Genomic DNA, 24,675 nt, shown 5'->3' on the forward strand with positions numbered 1-24,675 from the left:
GGTACCGCTTATTTCTAATAAACCGTGTTTGGTAGAATTCTTATTGTGTCATCTAAATGTAAATACTTAGGAGTAAAACACTTTTTCTTTCTACGGTTTAACAGTGAAATAAAATGACGATATTATGAGATGTTTTACACATTAAATATCTTATCATGCATTCTGAATCACTTCAAAAATTCTTAAAGAGAAATACTCCTGACTTGCACCCTGAAGCTACTTATGTTTTCTTTGAAGTAGCTTCAGTTCCTTCCTCTGTTTCGGAAGCCCTGGTAAAAGAAATAGCAGAATTTAAGTATTTTTCTGGCAGCAATTGAAAATGTTATCATCACTCGGTCAGCTTGCCCTAGTTATTTATCTGTTAATTCATTTGATTTAATTGCCACCCATCTTATTCCCAAGCAACCCTGGGTGGCTTACAGCAGGAAAAAAATAAATATTTCTAATATTATAAAAACGGCTACAATCAAAGACAGCGTTAACAAATAAAAGATAATTAAAAGATAAAAGATGGGAAAGTGGGGAGCAGGATGGTCAGTGGTGGCGGTGGGAGTTTGCAGTGATATAACATGGCAGTTGCAGTGATATAACATGGATCATTCTAGGAGTCTCAAGAACTGCCTGTGCTGCATCCATTATTGCTTGTATGAAAGCTTGCTTTTTTGTATAGGTTCCTAAATGGGACAGTCTGGGAAGAATGCTGCTTTTTGCCTTGTAGTTTCAACCTGGTTAGTGAGTGCTAGAACTAGGAGGCATCCTCTGCTTCCTAGTTCTGCTTCCCCGAATTAAAATTTTTAATTCAGAATGCTTTTAGAATCTGAAAAGTGTTCAATTTATTTATTTATTTATTTATTAGATTTGTATGCCGCCCCTTTCCGTAGACTCGGGGCGGCTCACAACATAATAAAACAAATCATAACAAATCTAATAATTTACAATTTAAAATTTAAAGTAGTTAACAAAACCCCATTTTTAAGCAGACATACCTACAAACATACCAAACATAAATTATATAGGCCCGGGGGAGATATCTCAATTCCCCCATGCCTGACGACAAAGGTGGGTTTTGAGGAGTTTACGAAAGGTAAGGAGAGTAGGGGCAGTTCTAATCTCTGGGAGGAGCTGGTTCCAGAGAGTCGGGGCCGCCACAGAGAAGGCTCTTCCCCTGGGGCCTGCCAACCGACATTGTTTTGTTGACGGGACCCGGAGAAGGCCGACTCTGTGGGCTAATCGGTCGCTGGGATTCGTGCAGCAGAAGGCGGTCTCGGAGATATTCTGGTCCTAAGCATTAATACTTGGAAGGAAAAGACTAAAATGGTAGCTCTACTGCTTTAGGAACCTATACAAAAAAGCAAGCTTTCATACATTACTAAAAAATGCCCTAGATACGGGATGGGCTCACCACTCGCCCCTCCTTTTCGAATCGATTTGTCAGCCCTGTTGTAGGTACCCGCTCACCCTCTCCTTATCTCAATGGGGCTATTGGTTTACTTTCGGGGGCCGGGTATAAATTTTTTGTAGCGGCACCGCCTTTTAGGTTTCCCCTGTTTTTTCGCCTACTCCACACTGGGAGCTGGGTGATGGGAGAGGCTAGCGGATTTCTTGCAGTCTTGGTTCATTAGGGCTAGGTCAACTGGCTTAAATCCCTTTGGTCACTGGGGATGCTAGTATGGGGTTGATAGAAGGGGTAACAGCAACTGTGTGATCTCCTTTAGTGCACCTTTTGATCCGGGCTGGATGTTAGGGAGGGGTGCCCTTGGGATTCACCTGCCACAGGCCAACAGGTGACAAACTGGGAGTCAGACTTCCCACGTGCCTTGGGCATGGTGGAGAGCAAGGGGAGATCAAGGCCAAGGCCATGTTCAAGGGCAACCTTCCCTTGCTCAGCAAGGAGCTTTCACCCATAGTTGCCCTAGAATGTTTGGAACGGAAGTTCCACCCTATTGGTTTTACCTCTGCAGGTCCAGATTTAAACGAATAAAATGACCCATAAAACCCAGATCTGTGGTCCATGTACTTATGCAGCGTCCGCCGCAAACAGTATATATGTTGTTTTAAACAAAAGCATTACTTAGAAATTACTTGCAGGAAAACAAATTTTAAAGTTAAAGAAGAGCCCTTGATGGACTGTACTACTCACTGAGTCTTTGGTGTAGCTTCACTCTCGGGTGCCTCTGTTTCAGACCTGACAAAGAAGGGAAAGGTGTTTTAACAGAAGTTAAAAAGAATTATCCTACAGCTAAGACGGTCTCCTTTCTAGGAAATATTTTGGAGGTGAAAAAGTTATAAGTTAAATAACAATCATTGAGATACATTTACTACTCACTTAGTTGATAATGTCTCACTATTGGGTGCCTCTGTTTCAGACCTGACAAAAAAGAGAAAAGTGTTTTAACACAACAGAAGTTAAAAAGAATTCTGCTGCAGCTAAGATTGTCTTGGAGGAAAAAAAGTTTTAAGTTAAATAACAATCCTTGGGAGACTTTTACTATTCATTCAGCTGGTGATGTCTCTGTAGTGTGTTTCCTTTTTTCGGACCTGACAAAAAAGAGAACGGTGTTTCTCCGTACTGAAGGAGCGGGTCCAGCAGTCACATGGGTTGCTCACGTCCAATCCGGTGGAACTGAGCCTAGTGTTAAAAAAGCTTGCCGGATCCGCCCCTTCCCCAGAATTCGCTCAGTTCGCATATCCTGCGGTTGTATTGTGATAGCTCGTTCAACATTCTAACACCTTCCCTTCGATCTTTTCCTTCAAAAGTAGTAAGATTTGTTTTACCATTATTATTTACTTGCACTAATAGCGCCAGCCGTTTGCGGCTCGGCTTTTTTACTTTGGAGAAGTTGCGGTTTCGTTTTCCCCCGGCGGTTTTGCCGTGTACGATCCCCGCGGCCGCTTGTGGATTCTTTTAATCCTTTGGCCTGGAGGTTCTGGTGCAAGTATTAATTTATTGATTTATTGATTCTTTATTGTATATATATATTAAAGGGCTTAAGAAATACCTCCTGCGGAGTGAGACGGCTTCTAGTCTCCTGGACTTAGTCGATCGCTTCCCCTTTAAGACATATTCGGAGCGATTTTTCGGCGCGAAGGCCTTCGCGCCCTTTTTAAATTAGGCCTCTCGTGTTGGCCTCCTGCCAGCCGCGTAGGCCTCAGTCCACCGCGTGGATCCCGGAGCGGGCCTTGGGACGCCCAGGCTAAATTCTCCACCGGCTAAGCCTCCAACCAGAGTGCCTTGGTTTACTTAATTGAAAAGTTTAGGGAGGCTGGCCCCGCTGGATTTGGGGACACGAACTCTGGGTTTGCCCAGATTGTCCTCACGTCTCAGCAGCTTCGAGGCCTCGAAGCAGGATCCATTCCTCTTGGGAAGTCCTTGAAATTCTTCTCCTTATTTATTCAGTTATTGGCTCAGCCTTGTCTTCTGTTAATTGTCAGACTATGGCTACTTTTCCCAAGAGAGGCACAACTAAAGGTCCCAGAGAGGCCAGGCCTACAGGCGATGAGATTACTAGTATCCCCCAGGCCTCTTCCTCCTCTTCTCCAGGGGCCCGCCCCTCGACCAAGGTCACCAGGGCCGAGAAGAGAAGGGACCTAGCCCTGCAAAGAATCCATGACAAATCAGCAAAACGTTTAAAGGTGCAGGCCCAAGTACTCAGTAGTCAAGACCCCCCAGAGGCTTCTAGTCTACCTCCTTCTGGGGTCCCTGCGTTATCTCTGGATGAGCCTAACCTAGACAGACCCCAACCTAACCTATGGGGCATAGGTCCAGAGGAACCAGATACTATTGAAGATTCCCCCCAGCCAGGATCCTCCCAGGCCTTTAGGGATTCTTCTGCCATTCCTGCTGATATTTCTAGTTTACCTCCTGAGTTCCAATCTATTTTTGCTGTGTTGTCTAAGGCCATTGATGCCAAACTCTCTTCCATCAATGAGCTTCCCTTACCTCCTCCTCCTTCTCGTCCCTCCCGCCCCTTGGGTTCTTCCCCAGCGGTTAGAGCTCCTATTCAGGATGACTCAGATTCCTCTCAGGACGAATATGAGGATATGGAGGATGATGAGGACCCCTTTCAAGGCCTATCAGATGATGAGGAATCCCAAATAAAGGTTCCTTCTCCAATTACCATTTTCCCTTCTCAATTATTCAAATCTCTCCTCCTCAAAGCTAGGATTTCTACGGGATAGCGGCCCAGGAGAAACAAGCCTCCACTTCCACTGATCCCCCGGAGGAGAATTTACCTTACTTCACAGAGGAACAGGAGGATAACGAGGTAATTCCTATGCCTAAATTGTTTAAAGATGCCTTACTCAAACAGTGGGATTTCCCAGCCTCTGGCCTTAATCCCTCCACCAAAGACAGAAAGTTGTACAAACTTTCCTCTTCCTATGAAGAGCTTCTATCCTTTCCCAAACCGGATGAACCTGTCAAGATCCTTCATTCGGCAGCGGCTGTGCCTGGAGAGGCGGAGGAAGTCCTCCGCCCAGAGGACAAGCGTATTGAACAAATGCTCAAAAGAGGATTCACCGCAGATTCCTGGGCCATTAAAAGTTCTGCAGCAGCCTCCTTTTTCTCCAGAGCCATGCTGCTGTGGCTTCGCCAACTTCAACAGCATATTCCTCCCGATGACTTGAGAGGTCAACAAGACTTCAACAAGGTCTTTGCAGCTGCCCAGTACGTGGCTGATGCCACCTTGCAATCTACTAGATTTTCTGCTAAGTCTATTGCAGCTTCTACAACGGCAAGGAGACTCCTATGGATTCGCCCTTGGCAAGCGGGAGTACGCCAGAAGTGGCAGTTATCCCAGGGACCCGTAAAGCGCGACCTTCTTTTCGGTGATCTTCTGGATCCACTCCTCACGGAAACCACGGACAAGAAGAAAGTTTTGGGTCCAACCACAAAAAAGGCTACCAAAACGCAGTCCTTTCGTCGCCCGGGGCGCCAGCAAGATCAAGCGGCTTCCTATCAGAGATCTCCAGGTCAGTATTCCCCCCGCTTTCGTTCCCAAGGTAGGAACTCCAGGGGTAGAGGTTTTCGCTTCCAAAGGGGAGCTTCCTCTAACTGGGCCTCAAAAAAACCTAGATGGTAATCTTTCCTCTATTCCCATAGGGGGTCGCCTAGCTCATTTCGCCTCTAATTGGCGTCTCACCTCCAAGGACCCCTGGGTCATTGACACTGTTCAAACAGGCCTTCTTTTAGAATTTATTTCTCCTCCCCCTAAACGTTTTATTTCCTGCCCTTCTCCCAGGTCCTCCTCAGATTGTAACCGTATGGAGGAGGCCATTTCTCATCTATTGTCCATCAGAGCCATTCAACCGGTTCCTTCCGGTCAGAAGGGCCTAGGTTTTTACTCCATTCTATTTATGGTTCCAAAGTCCTCCGGAGGTTGGAGAGCTATTTTGGATTTAAAGAAACTAAACCTATTCATCAAATATAGGAAGTTTAAGATGCATTCCTTATCTTCTATTTTGGCCGCCATTCACACGGGAGATTTCATGGTCTCCTTAGACCTCACTGAGGCCTACCTTCACATTCCTATAGCCAAATGCCACAGAAAATTTTTACGTTTTTCCTTTCAAGGCAGGCATTTCCAGTATAGGGCGATGCCATTTGGCCTTTCCTCGGCCCCTCGGGTCTTTACAAAGCTCTTGGGGTCCCTGGCGGCCTATATCCGGGCGTCTCCCATCCACATTTTATGTTATCTTGATGATATTTTGATTCATGGGAACTCCCTAGAGACAGTGAAAACAGACCTTTCTGTCACCATGTCAGTCCTTCAGGACCATGGATTTTCCATCAACTTTGAAAAAAGTCACCTCCAACCTTCCACATCCATTCCTCACCTGGGTTCCATTATCAATTCAGAATCCTCCCAGGTTTTTCTCTCTCCCGAGAGAAAACTTAGTATAGGGGAGTTAATTTCTAACATTTTATCTAATTCTTCAGTATCCATAGTAACTCTGTCTTCCCTTTTGGGGAAGATGGTGTCATGCATAGGCATCATTCCCTGGGCTCGCCTTCATGCTAGGGAACTCCAGTGGCTCCTATTACCCTTTCAGAGATCGGGGCACAGCAACTCAAATCGGCGCATTGTCATCCCACCAAGTGTTCGCAGATCCTTCAAGTGGTGGAAGTCTCCGACCATGGACAAAGGATCCCCGTTCAGGTGCCCGGATCAATTTGTCATCACCACAGATGCCAGTCTATCGGGATGGGGCGCCCACGCCCAGGGGATGATAGCCCAGGGCACGTGGTCCCCGGAGGAAGCTTCCAGGCCAATCAATTGGCTAGAGTTAAGAGCCGTTTCCCTGGCTCTGAAGCATTTCTCTCCTCGCATTCCCAACCGGCACGTTCTCATTCTCACCGACAACATTGCCACAAAAAGCCATATCTGCAGACAGGGGGGCACGAGATCCAAGGCTCTCATGAGGGAGGCCCTCAAGTTAGGCCTTTGGGCGGAAAAACATCTTCGGTCGCTCCTAGCCGATCACATCTCGGGGAGCCTCAACGTCCAGGCGGATTGGCTATCTCGAGCAACGATAGACCCAGGAGAGTGGAACCTCCATCAAGACCTGTTCCATCAAATCAGCCTCAGATTCGGCCTACCAATCCTGGATCTCTTCGCGACCAATGCGAACGCCCAACTCCCTCGCTTCTTTTCCAGATTTCCATCCCCGGGAGCGGAAGCAATCAATGCCCTCCGGAGTCCATGGCCTCCAGGCCTTCTCTACGCATTCCCTCCAATTCCAATTCTCCCGGACGTGATTCACAAGGTCCTCACCGAGAGGGCCCGAATAATCTTAATCGCCCCTCATTGGCCCCGCCGGCCCTGGTTCGCGGATCTCCAACAGCTGTCCGTCCAGGACCCTTGGCGACTCCCCGTTTCGGGGGATATGCTGCGGCAGGGGGCCTCTTTCCATCCAGACCCGGAGTGGTTCCACCTCACCGCCTGGCTGTTATCAGGAGAGACTTAGAACTGCGTGGTCATGACCCCGATTCAGTGGAGGTCATTTTAAAGGCCAGAAGGGGTTCGACCAATCGAATCTACGACCACACGTGGTCCAAGTTTCACCAGTGGTGTCTACAGGAAGGTCTCTCCCCTCTGTGCATCCCCATACACAGAATTATTTCCTTCCTTATGCAAGGCTTCCATAAAGGACTTTCTACCAGCACCCTCCGGCGTCACCTGGCAGCCATTTCATCTGTCCTAGGGGGTCCCCGCAGACAGCCTCTCCGATCCTTCCCTGAAGTTCAGGAATTCCTCAAGGGCATAGCCAACCTCAGACCTTCCAAGGTCCACAGGTATCCATCCTGGGATTTGCCACGGGTTCTCCATTCCCTCACGCAGGCACCATACGAACCCCTAAAATCGGCGTCCCTCAGGTACCTATCTTTTAAGGTAGCATTTCTGGTGGCTATTACCTCTGCCCGACGCATTTCGGAGCTGGCTGCCCTCTCAATCAGGCAGGACCTTTGTCAATTCCATCAGGACAAGGTAGTCTTGCGACTGGACCCCACCTTCTTACCCAAGGTCAGTTCCATGTTCCACAGATCTCAGGATATTGTCCTACCTTCCTTCTGCCTCCAACGAGACCATCCCTTGGCAATTAGATGGCACACCCTGGATCTCATCAGAGCGCTGAGAATCTATATCCAACGCACAGGACCCTTTCGGAGGTCAGAAGCACTTTTTATAGCCTATCACCCCAGAGTCATGGGGGCCAAAGTGTCTTCAACAGTAATAGGCCGTTGGATCAGAGGGACTATATCTAAGGCCTATGAGTCGGCCTCCCTCTCAGTTCCAAGGAACATCACAGCGCATTCTACCAGGAGCGCAGCCACCTCGGCCGCTTGGGCGACTCAAGCCCCGTTGGAGGAGGTCTGCAAAGCAGCCACTTGGGCCTCGCCAAATTCCTTCATCAGGCACTACAAGATTGATTCTTACGCTTCAGCGGACGCTGCCTTCGGCAGAAGGGTACTCCAATCCGTTATCTCACACGATAGCAATCTAATCCCACCCTAGGGACCATCTATTGGGTATGTCCCATGTGACTGCTGGACCCGCTCCTTCAGTACGGAGAATAGGCGTTGATTGCTTACCTGAACGCCTCTTCTCGTACGGTGAGCGGGTACAGCAGTCACTTCCCGCCCTTGTATGTGTCTTCTTTACCTTTCTATATCTTTCTTCCTCTAACAATGAGAGTTGAACACTACAGAACTTCACAGCTGAGCCTAGTCTATGGATTCGCGAATTCTGGGGAAGGGGCGGATCCGGCAAGCTTTTTTAACACTAGGCTCAGTTCCACCGGATTGGACGTGAGCAACCCATGTGACTGCTGTACCCGCTCACCGTACGAGAAGAGGCGTTCAGGTAAGCAATCAACGCCTATTTAACAGGACAGAAGTTAAAAAGAAGTTTGTTACAATTGAGATTGCATCCTTCCCAGGGATACATTATTCTGGGAAGCATAATGGCTCATTTCTTTTCAAACCTCTTAAAATGCAAGGACGTTTTAGACTTTAGATATAGATTTTAGATTTTCTCAAAAAGCTTTAAGATATTAATATTAAGTGTGGCTGGCTAGGGAATTTTGGAAGATAGCATCCACTCATTTTTTTAAAATTTTGATTAAGAAACATGGTGTAGATAAATTGTCCTCTGGAAGGCGGCTACCACGAATTCCAATCTAAACAAACTAAACCATATATCACCCCAGCTCAACTTCCTTGCCTATAGATAGGACTAGGAATTTTGAGTGCCCTTCCTTAGCATAGCAACTATGAAACACAATCAATTTATATAAATAAGATTAACAAATTCAATATCCGTAGCACCGAGATTTATATACTGTTTCACAGTGCTTCAGAGCTCTCTCTAAACAGTTTACAGAGTCAACCTATTGCCCCCAACAACCTGAATCTTCATTTTAATGACACTGGAAGAATGGAAGGGTGAGTCAATCTTGAGCCAGTCAGGAATGAACTCCTGGCAGTGAGCAACTGAGTTAGCCTGCAATACCGCATTCTAACCACTGTGCCACCATGGCTCTTTCATAAAATGAATCAATCAGAATCTATGGGTGGATCTACCTTCAAGTATAAATACTATCCCACACATATAACTCTACAGATACTCACTTTCAATTAGCATTTTAACAGGCTCTACTCTATCCCACATATATAATTCTACAGATACTTACCTTTTCTTTGAACTGGCCTTTTTAACAGGTATTGGAGGTGGAGCTGGTGCTGGTCCTGACTTTGGAGCTGGTACAGGGGTTGAAGGGGGATCTGGAGGTGGAGGTCCAGTTGCTATTGATGGTATTAACATCCTAGGAAGATAAAGCAGAAACAGAAATTAATCCAAGTTTGTTTAATTGGTCCAGCACTCAGATGGTATTAAATGGTTCTGAGGGATCCACATAAATATTTTTGTACATTTTGTACTTTTATTTGTTTAACAATCATTGTTTTTATGCATGCCTTCATATCAATGTTGACTTCTGGCAAACGTCTGGACTGTCCCTGCGGTTTTATGGAAAGATTTCAGAAATGGTTTGCCATTGCTTAATGCCCAAGGTGAGACTAGAACTCATCATCTCTTGGTTTCTAGCATGGTATCCATCCATCAATGCCCTGCCAGACTTTTCCCCTCGGCTGCCTTTCCATGGTGGGAGTGGCGGTAGAGGCATTCCGGAGCCTGAACAAGCCCGTCCCCCAAGGCCTGCCACTCCCACCATGGAAAGGCAGCTGAGGGGAAAATAGGGTCAATAGTCATGTTAGTGCATTTGTACACGTCCCTTCTACTGACCATTTAAGTGTGTATGAAGTAAGGTCCACAGAAATCAAATTGTGACTGAAACTGTGAATATTTGTAGCTGAGACAACTGAATCAGATAGGGCATTCCAGACTTTGACAACTCTATTACAGAATTCCTGTTTTACATTCAAGTTTAGAATGATTTGCATTGAGTTGTTCATGCACATGTTATTGCGATTAAAACAGAAAAAGTCATTTACAGGTAAAACATGACTATGCATAAATTTGTATGCAATACCTAGGTCTGACAACAAGCGACACAATTCTAATTTACCCAAAGCAAGACGTTTGAGTTCAGTAGCATTAGGAATTCTACTGTGTACAGCAGAGTGCAAGACTTTTCTCCTGAAGTACTTCTGAACCCACTTGATTGCACTGAGGTCAAATATATGGTGGGGATTCCAAACAGTTGAACAATATTCAAAAATTACTCTAGGAGTTACCTTTTTACAGGAGAGGTTCCATCTCTTACTTGATTAGTTTGAATACAAGAGAACTGTTGAATACAAAAACAGAAGTGACAGATAACTAAAGGTGAACTAAAGGTGTCAATTTTGTAATGACAAATAAATTGAGTTGGGGAGGCCCAGGGAGCTGCAGATCTCCTCTACGGAGGCCTGAGTGGACCAAGCTGCTGAAATGGAAGTGCTATGAGTGGAGTGAGACGTGAGGTTGAAAGGAAGAGGGCATGATTTATGGTAGCTGTTATCTATCTACTAATGTTAGACGCTGAAGCCTTCAGACCTCTAGATTGTGGACCATACATAATAAACAAGGCCTCTGTTTTCCAAAAGGGAGCTGTCCTGTCCAAGTACACCTTAATGGCTCTTCTAAAGAGTCTAAAGAGTGCCACTTCTTTTCTAATTGGTTTGTGGGATTCGCACAAAAAGAAGGTAACACTAGCTATTGAGAGTGGTGAAAAATTGAATTAATTTTGGGAGTAAATGAAGGGTCCAAATGAAGAATTACCTATCAGAGTGGGAAATACAGTGATCCCTCGAGTTTCGTGATCTCGAGCTTCGCGAAACGCTATATCGCGATTTTTCCACCCGATGAGGTAACTCTCTTCCTTCCTTTCTCATCTTTCTTTCTCTCTCTCTTTCTCTATCTCTACCCCTCTTGCTGGCGGGCGGCGGGCGGCGGGCGGGCGAGCGGGGACATCAGCGACGAGCCGGGGTTTCCCCTTTGCGTGGGCGGCTGGGAAACCCCGATCTTCGTGTGCTCGCTGCTGCTGCGCCGAGCAGATCAGCTGCTGGGCGGCCGAAGGAACCTTCCCTGGGTCTTCCCCCTCTTGCTGGCGGGCGGGCAAGCGGCGGGCATCAGCGAGGAGCCGGGGTTTCCCCTTTGCGTGGGCGGCCGGGAAGACCCAGGGAAGGTTCCTTCGGCCGCCCAGCAGCTGATCTGCTCGGTAGCGCAGCAGCAGCGAGGAGCCGAATCGGGTTTCTCCTTTGCGTGGGCGGCGGGGAACGCAAACTCCACCATCTACGCATGCGCGGCCATAGAAAAAAAGGGCGCACATGCGCAGATGGTGTTTTTACTTCCGCAACCCTACATCGCAAAAAATCGATTATCGCGAGGGGTCTTGGAACGGAACCCTCGCGATAATAGAGGGATCACTGTACATAAACTCTGCCTAATGGAAAGGGAGGCCAACTCTGATACATGCCTAGCGGAGTTAATAGCCACCAAAAATACAATCTTGTGTGTTAAGAGTGACAAGGAAGCCTCGTGTAAGGGCTCATAAGGCGGCCCTGTGAGAGACTCAAACACAAATGACAAATCCCAGGTGGAAAATGGTGGATAATGGGGGCTTGATATTAAATGCCCCTTTAAGGAAACGGGAAACTGTGGGGTAATGTGCTGAGGATTTAAAGTGTTCGCAAGACAACACTGAAGATAACACCACCATTTGTCGCTGAAGGGTCTGTGGCGATAGTCCCATGTTTAAGAAAAAAGAGTAGTTTTGGTATAGGTATGCAAAAGGCAAGAGACCCTTAGACAGACACCAATTTGAAAAAACCTTCCATGTGGCATGGTAGTGGAAGGGCATCCTGGATGCTTCGATGATGTCCACTATGTCTCTGTCATACTGTTGGTATAGAAGAACCGTTGAACTTACCTGAACGGTCTTCTCCATGTCCTGGAAGGAGAGTCCAGCATGGGATTTAGCTCAAGTCTTATTGGTAGGGACTGAGTTTTAAATTAATATATATATATATATTTTTTAATAATTTTTTTATTAATTTTCATAAAAACAAACAAATACATACAAACAAACAGTAAACATAAAGTGGGGGTGTATTTCCCCCGCTTCTTATGAAAGTATACATTCAAATGTAGAAAAAGAATACATAATTAAATATATGTTAACTATTATAGAAAAAAAGTTAATAAATTTGAGTTAAAGTTTTACAAATCTTAATTTCGATGTAGGTATCAAATAGGGTTAGTATAACATAATTGCCAAAAAATACCTTTAATATAATCGTAATTACTATAGTAAAATAATGTCAAACCTTCAATCCAAACAATTAAGCTAATTTCAACTATTGTACATCAAAGATCTTAGTATGTTGCTTATACTTGTGCATACACTACTATATCATAATCGTCAAAAAGTACTTTTAAACTAATATTAATATTGTTATCACCTAGGTAAAAACTAATACAAAAAAAAACAACTAAAAATCAATCTATATGTCTTATTTTTTCTTATCTATCCATTTATAAACATTGTTCCATGTTTCATAAAATTTAGTATCCTCTTGATCGTTTAATCTTCTTGTCATCATGTCCATTTCAGCGCAATCTAATATTTTGGCTATAACCTCTTCTTCCTTGGGGATTTCCTCCCCTTTCCAATTTTGCGCATATATTATTCTAGCCGCGGTTAATATGTGTATAATTAAATAAAAAATTTCTTTCTTGTAGGTCTGATTTGTAACACCTAATAAGTAGAATTCCGGGGTATTATCTATATCTTGCTTTATTATTTCTTTTAATATTTTTTCAATCATCTTCCAATATGTTTTTGCTTTACCACATGTCCACCATTGATGATAATAAGTTCCTATATCCTTCTTACATTTCCAGCATATTGGGGATGTTTTGGGAAACATTTTTGCTATCCTATTTGGTGGGAGATGCCATCTATAAAACATTTTAATTTGATTTTCTTTTAGTGAAACTGATTTAGTCATTTTCCAATTATTAATCCACACTTTCTCCCATGTATCTATATCTATTTCCTTGCCAATATTTCTACACCATCTTATCATAGTATCTTTTAAAGTCAACTCTATATTTTTATGAGCGATAAGTAATTTATATATTTTCCCTATCATTTTTGTTGAATTAGTGGTAATTAAAATAGTTAAAGGATTCTTACTTTTATTAAAAATGTAAAGAGTTTTATCCTTCTGATATCTAGATCGGATCTGGGCGTAGTGCCACCAGTCTATTATTATCCCTTCTTCTTGTAGTTCAATTCTAGATTTAAGCTTCATCTGATCATTTAATAGTTCTTTATATCTATGAGTTATTTTCTTATCCTTTATAGACTTTGGATGCGTTATTGCTTCTAAAGGAGCTAGCCATTCTGGGATACTTAAAAAATGATTTTTCTTTATGTCTTTCCATACTTCTAATAAGTATTTCCTTAATGTATGCCTTTTAAAATATGAATGGTTTTTGTCCTTATCATACCATAAAAATGCATGCCATCCAAGCATTAAATCATGTCCTTCTAGGTTAAGTGTTCTTTTGTTATCTAAGATTATCCAATCTCTAAGCCATGTTAATGCAGCGGCCTGATAATATAGTTTCCAATTTGGAAGGCCAAATCCTCCTCTTTCTTTAATATCTTCTAAGCAATTCATTTTTATCCTTGCTTTTTTCCCTTGCCATATAAATTTTTTAACTAGGTTTGTTAAAGTTTTTAAAAAGATTCCCCCTGGGTTTATTGGTATTACCTGAAAAAGAAATAAAACCTTGGGTAAAATATTCATCTTAATTGTTGCAATTTTTCCTAAAAAAGATATTTTCAAATTATTCCACATTGCTAAATCTTTTTTAATTTCTGCTAGTAATTTTATATAATTATCATTTTTTAATGTTATTGTTTTCGCTGTTAAATTTATTCCTAAATATTTTACTTTTTTTACAGTTTTTATTCCAGAAATACTTTCTAATTTAGTTTCTAGTATTTTATTCATATTTTTGGTCAAGAAATGTGTTTTGCTTTTATTTATCTTTAAACCTGCTACGTTTCCATATTGTTCAATGGTTTGTAGTAAAGTAGGAACTGTTGTAGTCGGTTCTTCAATTATGAACATTAGATCATCTGCAAAGGCCTGGAGTTTATAGGTTTCATCTCCTACGGTTAAACCTTTTATTTTAGGGTCCGCTCTTATTTTAATTAATAAAGTTTCGAGAGTCATGATAAATAACAATGGTGATATAGGACATGCTTGGCGAACTCCCTTGTTTATATCAAGTGTTGGTAATTGACTGTTATTCAGTATTATATTCGTTGTTTGTTTTGAATATATGGTATCTATTAGGTTAACAAATTTTGGGCCAAATCTCATTTTATTTAATTGCATTTTTATAAATATCCAATTAACGTTGTCGAATTCCTTTTGAGCATCTAGAAACATTAAAGATGCCATCTTGTCTGGGTGTTGTTCATAGTACTCTAGTATATTTATTACAGTTCTAATATTATTTTTAATTTGTCTCCCTGGAAGAAACCCATTTTGGTCTTGGTGTATTATTCCATTTATAACTCTTTTGAGTCTCTCTGCATAGATGGCAATAAAAATCTTATAGTCTACATTTAATAATGATATAGGTCTATAGTTTTTAATTTTTTCTGGTTCTGTACCCTGTTTATGTATTAAGGTTGTCAGTGATTCTGACCAAGATTTGGGGATTTTTCCCTCAAGTCTACATAAATTAAAGGTTTCTAACATATGGTTTCTTATTGTTTCATTGTCTATCTTATACCATTCTGCAGGTATGGCATCTGGGCCTGTGGCCTTATTACTTTTCTGTTTTTTAATTGTTGTTAGGAGTTCCTCCATTGTTATTGGTCCATCCATGGTGGCCTGTTGGTCTTCTGTTATTTGTGGTAGATTTGAAGCTTTTAAATAGTTAAAAACTTCATCTTCAATAACATGATCTTTAGCATATAACTCTTTATAAAAATTATACACAATGTCTGCCTTACCTTCTGTATCATATTTTATTATACCATCTTTGTCTTCTAATTTTTGGATTAATTTTGATTGACTCTGTTTTCTAAGTTTATACGCTAGCCATCTGCCGGGTTTATTTGCGTGTTCAAAATATTGTTGCTTTGCTCTTTTGATCTTTTCAGTTAGTTGGTTTTGTTCTATAACTCTAATTTTATGTTTAATTACATTCATTTCTGTCTTTAGATCTCTGTTCTTAATATGTTGCTGCGATAAAGATTCTAATTGTTTTAGTTCGCTTGTTAATTGTAAGTACTCTAGTTTCTTTTCCTTATTATGTTTTGCTGTATAAGATATTGTTAAACCTCTTATATACGCTTTAACTGTGTCCCATAAATTCTGTGGAGTAGTGTCTGATGTTTTATTAATTTCAAAAAATATTTTTAATTCCTTTTCAATCCAATCCTTATATTTCTTATCATTTAATATATACCTATTCATCCGCCAGTTGTTCTGTTTATTATTCATCGTCATATAGACCACTATTGGGTTATGATCAGCCCGTGTATTAACGTCTATCTCGACCTCTCTTATTTGTTCTGCCACCGTTTTTGGTGCCCATAACATGTCAATTCTCGTCCAAATTTTGTGAGGGTTGGAGTAGAAGGTAAATTGCCTTTTGTGGGGGTGTCTTTCCCTCCAAATGTCACTTAGTAATAATTCCGCTTTCATTTTTTGAAAAGTACTAGGTAGCAAATTCCTTCTTGTTTTTTTACCTTTTCCCCTTTTTTTATTACCTCCCCCTCCTGAATGGTCTAATTGTCTATTCGCGATAGCATTGAAGTCACCTATTATCAATACATTGTCGATAGCTAAGTCTATTATTATTTGGTGTAAATTTTTATAAAATGTCATTTGATCTTCATTGGGAGCATAAATAGAGACAACCACTAGAGGTCTAGGTTCAATATCAACTTGTACAATCAGTATCCTACCCTCTTTATCCTTATATATTTGTTTGGAATTTATAGAATTCTTAACATACATCACTACACCTCTTTTTTTTTGGTCTGCTAATGCAGCGTACATTTTTCCAATTTTGGGATTCAACAGTAATTTTTGGTTATCTTTTTTAATATGAACTTCTTGTAGTATTGCAATCTGAACATTTTGATTTCTGATTTTAGAAAAAATTTGCTTCCTTTTTCTTGGTTCATTAAGTCCATTGACATTTACGGAAAAGATTTTTAAGTCTTTATTTGTTGTCATTTAATGGGTTTTTTGGTTTCTCGCTGAGGTTGAACTCTTCTAGGACCTTGGTCCTGCTCTATTACTTGAGCAGTAGCCCCCCGATCTTCTTCTTGCTGAGTTGGTAATTTTTCCCCTGGTTGCTGTTGAGCTGGTTGTAGTTGGACCACTTGTTGCTTACTTGTGTGATCTGAGTGGCCAATGCCACTCTTTTCAAGAAAGTACATGGCTTGTTCTACGTTTTCCAATTTGTACCTTGTAGAACGCCATGTCAGAGAAAGTCCTTGTGGAATAAGCCAACGGTAAGTGATATTTTCTTTGATCAAAATTTTAGTTAAAAAGTGATAATCTCTTCTGTTTTCTCTGACACTTCTTGGAACTTGTTTTAGTATCTTTATTTCTACTCCATGTCGTTGGGGCGGGGAGTTTCTTGAATAATGAAGTATCTCATCTCGCAACGCTTTTCTTGTAAACTTAATATGTATCTCTCTTGGGAGGTTGTGTCGACGGATATAGCTATTCGAGATTCTGTATACTTCATCGATTTCTTTCAGTAAGGCTATAGGGTCCTCTTGGAGTATAGCTCCAATAATTTCCGCCATAGTCATTTTTAAATCTTCATCTTTTTCCTCTTTTATATTCTGAAATCGAAGTCCGTACGAAGCTCGTTGCATCTCCAGCTGGATGATTGATTCATCATATCTTCTGTATCTTTCATCAGCTCTCCCTTCAAGATAGTCCATTCTTTTCTCATTTTTATCAGATTGCTCTTCAACTTTTTTAACACGGTCATCACTTTCTTGGAGTGTTTGTTGGATCTGCTTTATCTGGTCTTTCATCTCGCCCATGTCAGCTTTCATTTGGGCCATCTCCACTTTAAATTCTGCCAAGTCAGCTTTTATGGCTTCTCTTTGTTGTGTTGCCTCCTCCTTTATGGCTTCTCTTTGTTGTGTTGCCTCCTCCTTTATGGCCTCTCTTTGTTGAGTGGCGTCTTCTTGTGATTTAACCATGAAGTCCTTCAAAGTATTTAAAGTCTCGTGTATGGTTGCAAGGTTAGACTGCATTGTTTTGTCTTTGTCTTTATCTTTGGTGGACATGGTTAACACCTGGTGCGAGGGAGAAGAATGCGGTGACACTTGTGGAGAGAGGGTGGTTGGTGTAGTTTGTTTTTTTGCTGTTTTAACAAGGGTTGAAGTATGGGACATTATCAAATTAGAATCCACTATTTCAAATTTTAAAATTGATTTCAATTTATATATAGTGAAAAAGAAAAAAATTACTATAAATTCCAAATCTGTTCAGTGTATTTTGTTAAAAAGAGAAATTCCCTTATAATATAACTATACCAATTCAATAGCAATTCAATTAATAACAGAATTCAAAAGAGAAAAAAAAAATATTATTATTTAGTGCCACAGGAAAAAAGAACAGGTATTAACCTTTGCAAATAAGAGAGAGACAAGAAATAAAAGAAGGGAAGGAATATCAGCTATATGTAGAAAACAGAAGGAAAAGCATTGGAGGGGAAACTTTGGGAGGAGGGAAAGAAGAGGAGAAGGGGAAAAAAAAATAAAGTGAAAAGAGTTGTTTAAAAGGGAAAGAAGGAGGGTAATATTTTAATACAACTATTTAAAATAGAGCAGGAACCCAAGGGTTATTAACAATGCATATAGTTCAAACTAAACTTCTTCTAATAATAAAAATACTCACGAATAGAAAAGAAAGTCAAAGGAAAGTCAGGAAGAAAACAAATAATTATTCAAAGACACAATAGCAATATTGTATACTTAAGTTCTTCTTATAAATCCTGTAATTTTGCTAGAGAGTAGAGATGAAGATCCAAGTCTCAGAGGGTGAAGTTGTATTTGATTTCAATTCAGGGTTCAAAGAGTAAGACAAATCAAAGGCTTGCTTGTATTCGAAATGAAGTCAGTTTATTTTCCAAGTTCAAGGCAGGAACAAAGAAACAGATCCCAAGATGGAGTCAAGTTAATTTCCGTGCAGCAGGGCAGATGTTAAACAAAAGAATTCTCAACAAATAATCCAAAAGAAGTCAGCAAATAATCCAGAAAGGCTCAGCAAGTAATCCAAATAGGTCAATCCAACAATGAGTAATCCAAAAAAGAAGTGATTTCAATCTCTTCTAAATTCCATTTAGTTCATCGTTATTAAATTATTTCATGTTGTGAAAAAGAGCAACAAGAAAAAGAAAAAAAAAGGCAGCAAGACTGTGTTCCTCCGCTTCAAAATTTAAGCCCAGAACATTATGATTTTAAGAGTCTATCAAAAACAAATTCTGATCATCACTAGGAATTTCCTTTAGCAGTTAAAATTTTCTAAATAGTCATGTCAGATTTAAGCTATTTTGTTAAACCATAAAGTCAGGAAATTATTTTATAGGTTGCAAAGTTCACGTTCAAGATGGAAAAGTAAAAGTAAAAAAAATTAGGTCCGGCTGTTATTTGCGGATGAGTTCAAACAGGGAAAAACTTTCACTTTCGCCCTGAAGAAAAAAAGACTTTTACTTAAAACTTTCACGATCTTCTGCTTTTGAACACGAAACACAATGAAAATTTTTACCTTAGGTCCTTTCTCTGCTATATTCTTTTTCAATGAAGATATTTTGTACTTTCACTTCTTAAATTTTTTCTTCTTCCCGCTGGGTGAGGGGAGAAGGCGCTGGCCGGTCCTCTTAGGCAAAGAGGAGCGGTTCTCCCGTCTCCGAAGCTGCGGGGCGAACCGCTGCCTCCGGAGTCCTGGCGATGGGTCCTCGGGCAGAGGAGAGCCCCCTGTTCATGGATCGGGCCATCCGGGCCTGATCCGATCGCAGATGCGACCTTCGGAGGGGGTAGAAGGGATCGCCTGGCAGAGCCCTGCCAGACACGTCCCGCCGTGATCTCCACCAAACCGGAAGCCAGTTTTAAATTAATATAATTGACATATTAAGTGGGTACCGCCCCCTTGCTGCCCCAGTACCTCAGTTTTAAAAAACGAATTCAAGTGGTAAACAGAATTTATTAAACAACTAACAACAACCATTAACTGAACCGCAACCACTGTCCATGGTTCAATGGGAGGGTTTGGACTCTCCTTCCAGGACATGGAGAAGACCGTTCAGGTAAGTTCAACGGTTCTTCTCCCATGCCTCTGGAAGGAGAGTCCAGCATGGGATATACCCAAGTTCCAGTGTTCAAGGGAGGGATATCATTGAATCATGACCCTGTAGTGTCACACACTCATTGCAATACTCTCCTCCCGAAGGCCGCCTCGGCCGAAGCAAATGTGTCCAGTTTATAGTGCCGTATAAAGGTGGTAGGGGTGGCCCACGTGGGCGCCCTACAGATGTCCTCTATCGATGCCTGTGTGGCCCATGCCGCTGAAGTAGCGGCACTACGAGTTGAATGAGCCGTGATTCCACTAGGCCAAGGATCGACAAACCCAGGCGCCTGGTCGCCAGTGGCGCCTAGAAAATGTTGTCTGGCACCTAGAAAATGTTGCCTGCTGTACTGTATGTATACAGCAGTGTTTTTCAACCAGTGTGCCGCGGCACACCAGTGTGCCGCGAGACATGGCCAGGTGTGCCGCGAGGTGGCTCCTGCAAGTGGGAGCTCCAGGGCTGAGGCTTCAGCCCTGGAGCTCCCACTTGCAGAAGCCTCCCCCCGGCTATTGCCCGCCGCCGCCGCTACCCGCGCACCCCAAAATACCCCCCCTGCGTGCCCTTTTCCATGGGCGCGCAGTCCCCATTCCCCTGCCTGCCTGGGGGGGGGGCGGGGGCGGGGAGGCGCCGGCAGTAGAAGGCGCAGCCCCCGCCCGCCCGATCCGCTCCCTCTCCTCCTCTTCCGCTGAAAGAAACGCGCGGAAGCTGCCTGCTTGAGCCTCGCGTTGCTCCACCCCGCTTCATCCTGCTTGTCATCCTCCGTTGCCAGGAAAGCCGGGTTTGTTTTCCGTGAAAGCAGCGCGCCTTTTAACACGCTGCTTTCCTGCACCAGCGACGTTTGGCTGCCGGGGGGGCGGGGAGGAGAAAATCCTCCCCCCCCCAGGAGCAGCAAAAGCCTAAGCGGTGGGGTGCGCCGTTTGCCTTCCGGCTCAGTCGCAGAGGCTTTTGCTGCTTGTGGAGGGGGGGGGGTTGGCGGTGCCGATGCCAAATGCTTTCCCTCCGCGGTGGGGGGTGCAGGGCAGGCGCAGTCAGCCCCAGGAGACAAAGATGGAATGAGAGAAAGGAAAGAGAGAGAAAGGGAGGGAGAGAAAGAAAAAGTGAGAGATAGAAAGGATAGAGAGAAAGGGAATGAGAGAAAGGAAAGAGAGAGAAAGAGAGGGGGAGAAGGAAAGAGTGAGAGATAGAAAGGATAGAGAGAAAGAGGGAATGGAAAGAGAGAGAAAGGGAGGGAGAGAAGGAAAGAGTGAGAGATAGAAAGGATAGAGAGAAAGAGGGAATGAGAGAAAGGAAAGAGAGAGAGAGAGAGAAAATAAGAGAGAGAGAGCAGCAGAGAGAGAAAGAACAAGAGAGAGAAAGCATGAGAGAGAGAAAGAACAAGAGAGAGAGAGAAAATAAGAGAACAAGAGAGAGAAAAAGATAGCAAGAGAGAGAGAAAGCAAGACAGATAGGGAGAGGAAAGGAGAGTGAGAGAAATGAGAACAAAAAGGGGAGAAAAAAGGAGAAATGAGAAAATGATTGAGGCAGAGAATGAGAGGAGAGTGAAACAAAAGAGAGAGAGAGGTGATTCTTGAAGCATATGGTAAAAAGCACCCAAATAATAAGAAACCCCCCCCCAGCCCACACCTGTTTTTGAAAAGGATAAAAGAGAAAAAAACCCCAGCCCTCAACTGGTTTTGGAAATGGTTGGAGTGTGTATACATACACACACATAAGGGGGGGAGAGAGACAGGGATGGAAAAAGAGGAGAAGTGAGAGGGAGAAGGAATGAGGGAAAAAGGGAGGAAGAGAGAGAAATGAGAAACACGAGAGAGAAAAGGGGGAAAGACAGGAGAAGTACCCAGAAATGAGACAGTGGTATAAATTTCAGGAGGGATGATTGATGATTGACTGTATTTATAAGGGGATGTTACATGGGATTGTATATATGAGGGGGTTATTTATGTATGTATGTATGTATGTATGTATGTATGTATGTATGTATGTATTTATTTATTTATTATTTATTTATTTATTAGATTTGTGTCATTTTGGTTGGTGGTGTGCCCCAGGATTTTGTAAATGTAAAAAATGTGCCGCGGCTCAAAAAAGGTTGAAAATCACTGGTATACAGTATATTTTTCCCGCCTTGTGTTTACGCCCAGAAATGGTACATCTTGGCTTCCGTAGCTCCGCCCATCAACCTCGGAGCGAGCTGCTTTCCCAGCGTCCCCTGCGCTTGCGTGCGTCTCTCCCTCCCCCCCTTGCCTCCATTCCGCCTCCTACTCGAACCCCTTCACTCCCCCCCACCGCACACAGACGCTCCGATCTTGGCCGCTCACCCGCCTTCGGAGAGAAGCGGAAGCCCCTCCCCTCCCGGCGTGAGGTTTTGTTCATTCCTCCTCCGGCCGCGTGCGCGGTGACTTCCGACCAGTAACCCCTCCTCCCCCCTCCCCCCCTCACCCGCGTCCCCGGCCCGGTCTCCCTTTCCTTCTTCTCTGTTTCGGTTTCTGACTAACGGTCTCCCCTCAGATCCCGACGGGAGTACAGCAGAGCCGGCTCGGCGGAGCCAGGCCTGCGCCGGGGGGGAGGGGGTGAAAGCGATGTCAGGTGGAGACTCGGCAAAAAACCAAGTTTGCTTAAAAAAAATTCTGGCTCCTAAATTTTTTGGCTGGCTCCTAGATTCTGAACAACTTTGTCGACCCCTGCACTAGGCAATGTCTGGGAACCTGCTTTGTATGCTTCTACTATACAAAGCTTCAACCATTGACTAATCGTCTGTGAGGACACTTTGAGACCTAGTCGATGTTGACCAAAGGAGACAAACAAGGCCTCAGTCCTACGGAAAGGAGCCGTGCGCCTGATATAGAGTTTCAGAGCTCTGCGCACCTCCACCTTATGCCACTTAAGTTCCAACGGATGTGATCCATGAACGCAGAAATCCGGCAAGACAAGTTCCTGTGTCCGGTGAAAGTGGGTGTTGACTTTAGGTATGAACGTTGGGTCCAAACGGAGGATCACCCTATTAGGTTGAAATGTACAAAGGTCAGGTCTTACTGACAAGGCCGACAGCTCCGACACCCGCCGTGCCGATGTAATGGCCACTAAGAACGCTGTCTTAAGGGATAACATCCTTAAAGGTACAGTTCTCAGCGGTTCGAACGGAGGAGCTGTGAGTGCTTGCAGTACCACGGAAAGATCCCAAGTAGGGAATCGTCGTATCGGTGGAGGATGCTTATTGGTAGCTCCTTTCAAAAAGTCTTTAATCAACGAATGGTGGGACAATGACCCACCATCCTCAGATCGAATAATCGTTGCCAAAGCCGCTACCTGTCTTCTTAAGGTGTTGGGAGCCAATCCCTTCTCCAGACCGGATTGTAAAAACTCCAACACCAAGACTACCCTAGCATCCTGTGGATGCTGATGTCTGACCATGCAAAAAGTGTTGAATGCGGCCCAAGTAGCCTGGTAAATCCTAGTCGTTGAAGGCCTCCTGGCCGACTGGATCGTAGCGATGACATTCTCAGGAATATCCCAGGTTCTCAATCTGTCCCCCTCAAGCCCCAAGCGGTCAGGTGGAACCACTGAGGGTACGGATGGAATATCGCTACCTGAGTGAGGGTGATTTGGTCGTCTGGAATCCTCCAGGGCTGGACAATTGAGAGCCCCATCAGGTCAGCGAACCAAGCCCGCCACGGCCAATGCGGTGCTATCAGGATGAACTCCGCCTGTTCCACTAGGATCTTCTCGACGACCCTTGGAATAAGTGGTGTTGGTGGAAAGGCGTATAGCAGTTCCTTGGGCCATGGGAGGTACAGGGCATTGGTCCCCTCGGCTCCTGGTGTGGGAAATCTGGAATAAAACCTCGGGAGCTGGGCATTGTGCGGAGTCACGAATAAGTCTACCGTCGGGTTGCCAAACCTTTTGGTCACTTGCTGGAACAGTTGAGGGGTCAGACTCCACTCCGCTGGATCCACTGCTTGCCGACTGAGCCAATCCGCTTGAGTATTGGCCTCCCCCGCAATGTGCTCTGCGCGGAGTGACGCAAGATGGACCTCCGCCCAGTCGAAGAGGAGTTGTGTTTCCTCCATCAACCTGAGAGATCTGGTCCCTCCTTGGTGGTTGAGGTGCGCCCTGGTCGCAACATTGTCCGTACGAACCAACACATGCTTGCCCTGGAAAAGTGGTATGAAGGTTAGCAGGGCAAGGCGCACAGCTTTTACCTCCAGGAAATTGATATTCACTGGAGCCAAGTCCTGAGGAAGCCACAACCCGAGTTACGTGATGGTCCACATGGGCTCCCCAACCCAGGAGGCTGGCATCCGTAATCACAATGATGTGTTGTAGGTGGCCAAAGGGTGACCCTTGATATATCACCCGGGACTTCCACCATTTTAGGGAGTCTCGCAGGCCTCGTCCTACTGTAATTAATCTGTGTGTGTGACTCACACGTCGCTTTTGGTATGGAAGCAATGTCCATTGTAGCATGCGGAAATGATACCATGCCCAGGGAACGATGTCCACGCATGACACTAGAGTCCCTAGGACCTTGGATAAAAAGGCCAGCGGTACCATCCTCTGATGTTGTAATTTGGTGACTAAGTCCTGAACATTGCGCTGTCTCTCCGGAGATAGGTAAACCCTCATGGCGATGGTGCCTATAACAGAGCCGAGATGGGTGATAGTGGTGATGGGCGAAAAATGACTTTTTGCCCCATTTATTGTAAAGCCATGTTCCTGCAACAGCGCTACCGTCTCCCGCAGATCCTGCCGCGCGGTCGCCAGATCCCTGGACAGTACGAGGATGTCGTCCAAGTAAGCTAAAAGTCTTATTGACTGGGACCGTAAGGAGGCGATTAGCGAATCCAGGAGCTTGGTGAAGGTACGCGGTGCGTAAGAGAGGCCAAAAGGCATCGCCCGGTACTGATAGTGCTTCCCCTGGACATAAAAGCGGAGGTATCTCCGGTGCTCCGGATGAATGGGCACGTGTAAATACGCCTCCTTCAGGTCGATGGACGACATGAGATCTCGAGGCTGGATTGACGCCAGGATAGTGCGAAGGGAGGCCATCTTGAATCTGCGGTATAACACGTACCTGTTTAGGTGCTTCAGATTCAAAATGAGCCTGCAACCTCCCGATGCCTTGGGTACTATGAAGACACTGGAGTAGAACCCCATGCCCTCCATCTGGGCTGGCACCCTCTCGATGGCATGGATCTCTAGGAGATGCGCAATCTCTTGTTCCACCGTTTGGTAACGGTGTCCGTTTGGTAACGTCTTTGGGCAC

The 24,675-nt window shown here is 43.9% G+C and overlaps 1 protein-coding gene across 2 annotated transcripts in view; it reads right to left on the reverse strand.

Annotated features, from left to right (window-relative positions):
• LOC139153732 (uncharacterized) overlaps positions 1-24,675 on the reverse strand; it is a 109,098-nt gene that overhangs the window by 728 nt on the left and 83,695 nt on the right. Inside the window, exons 2-6 of one of the 2 annotated variants that reach the window (XM_070728049.1) lie at positions 10,256-10,308; positions 9,193-9,324; positions 2,327-2,368; positions 2,141-2,185; positions 204-269 (exon numbers count right to left, since the gene is read on the reverse strand). In XM_070728049.1, the coding sequence (XP_070584150.1) occupies positions 221-269; positions 2,141-2,185; positions 2,327-2,368; positions 9,193-9,323 (267 nt within the window). In that variant the 5' untranslated portion in view covers position 9,324; positions 10,256-10,308 and the 3' untranslated portion in view covers positions 204-220. Of the gene's footprint in view, positions 1-203; positions 270-2,140; positions 2,186-2,326; positions 2,369-9,192; positions 9,325-10,255; positions 10,309-24,675 lie in introns of those variants that run through there. The other variant, XM_070728048.1, reaches the window with a different exon arrangement.

This window comes from Erythrolamprus reginae, chromosome Z (assembly GCF_031021105.1).
Source record: "Erythrolamprus reginae isolate rEryReg1 chromosome Z, rEryReg1.hap1, whole genome shotgun sequence".
NCBI lineage: Eukaryota > Metazoa > Chordata > Lepidosauria > Squamata > Dipsadidae > Erythrolamprus > Erythrolamprus reginae.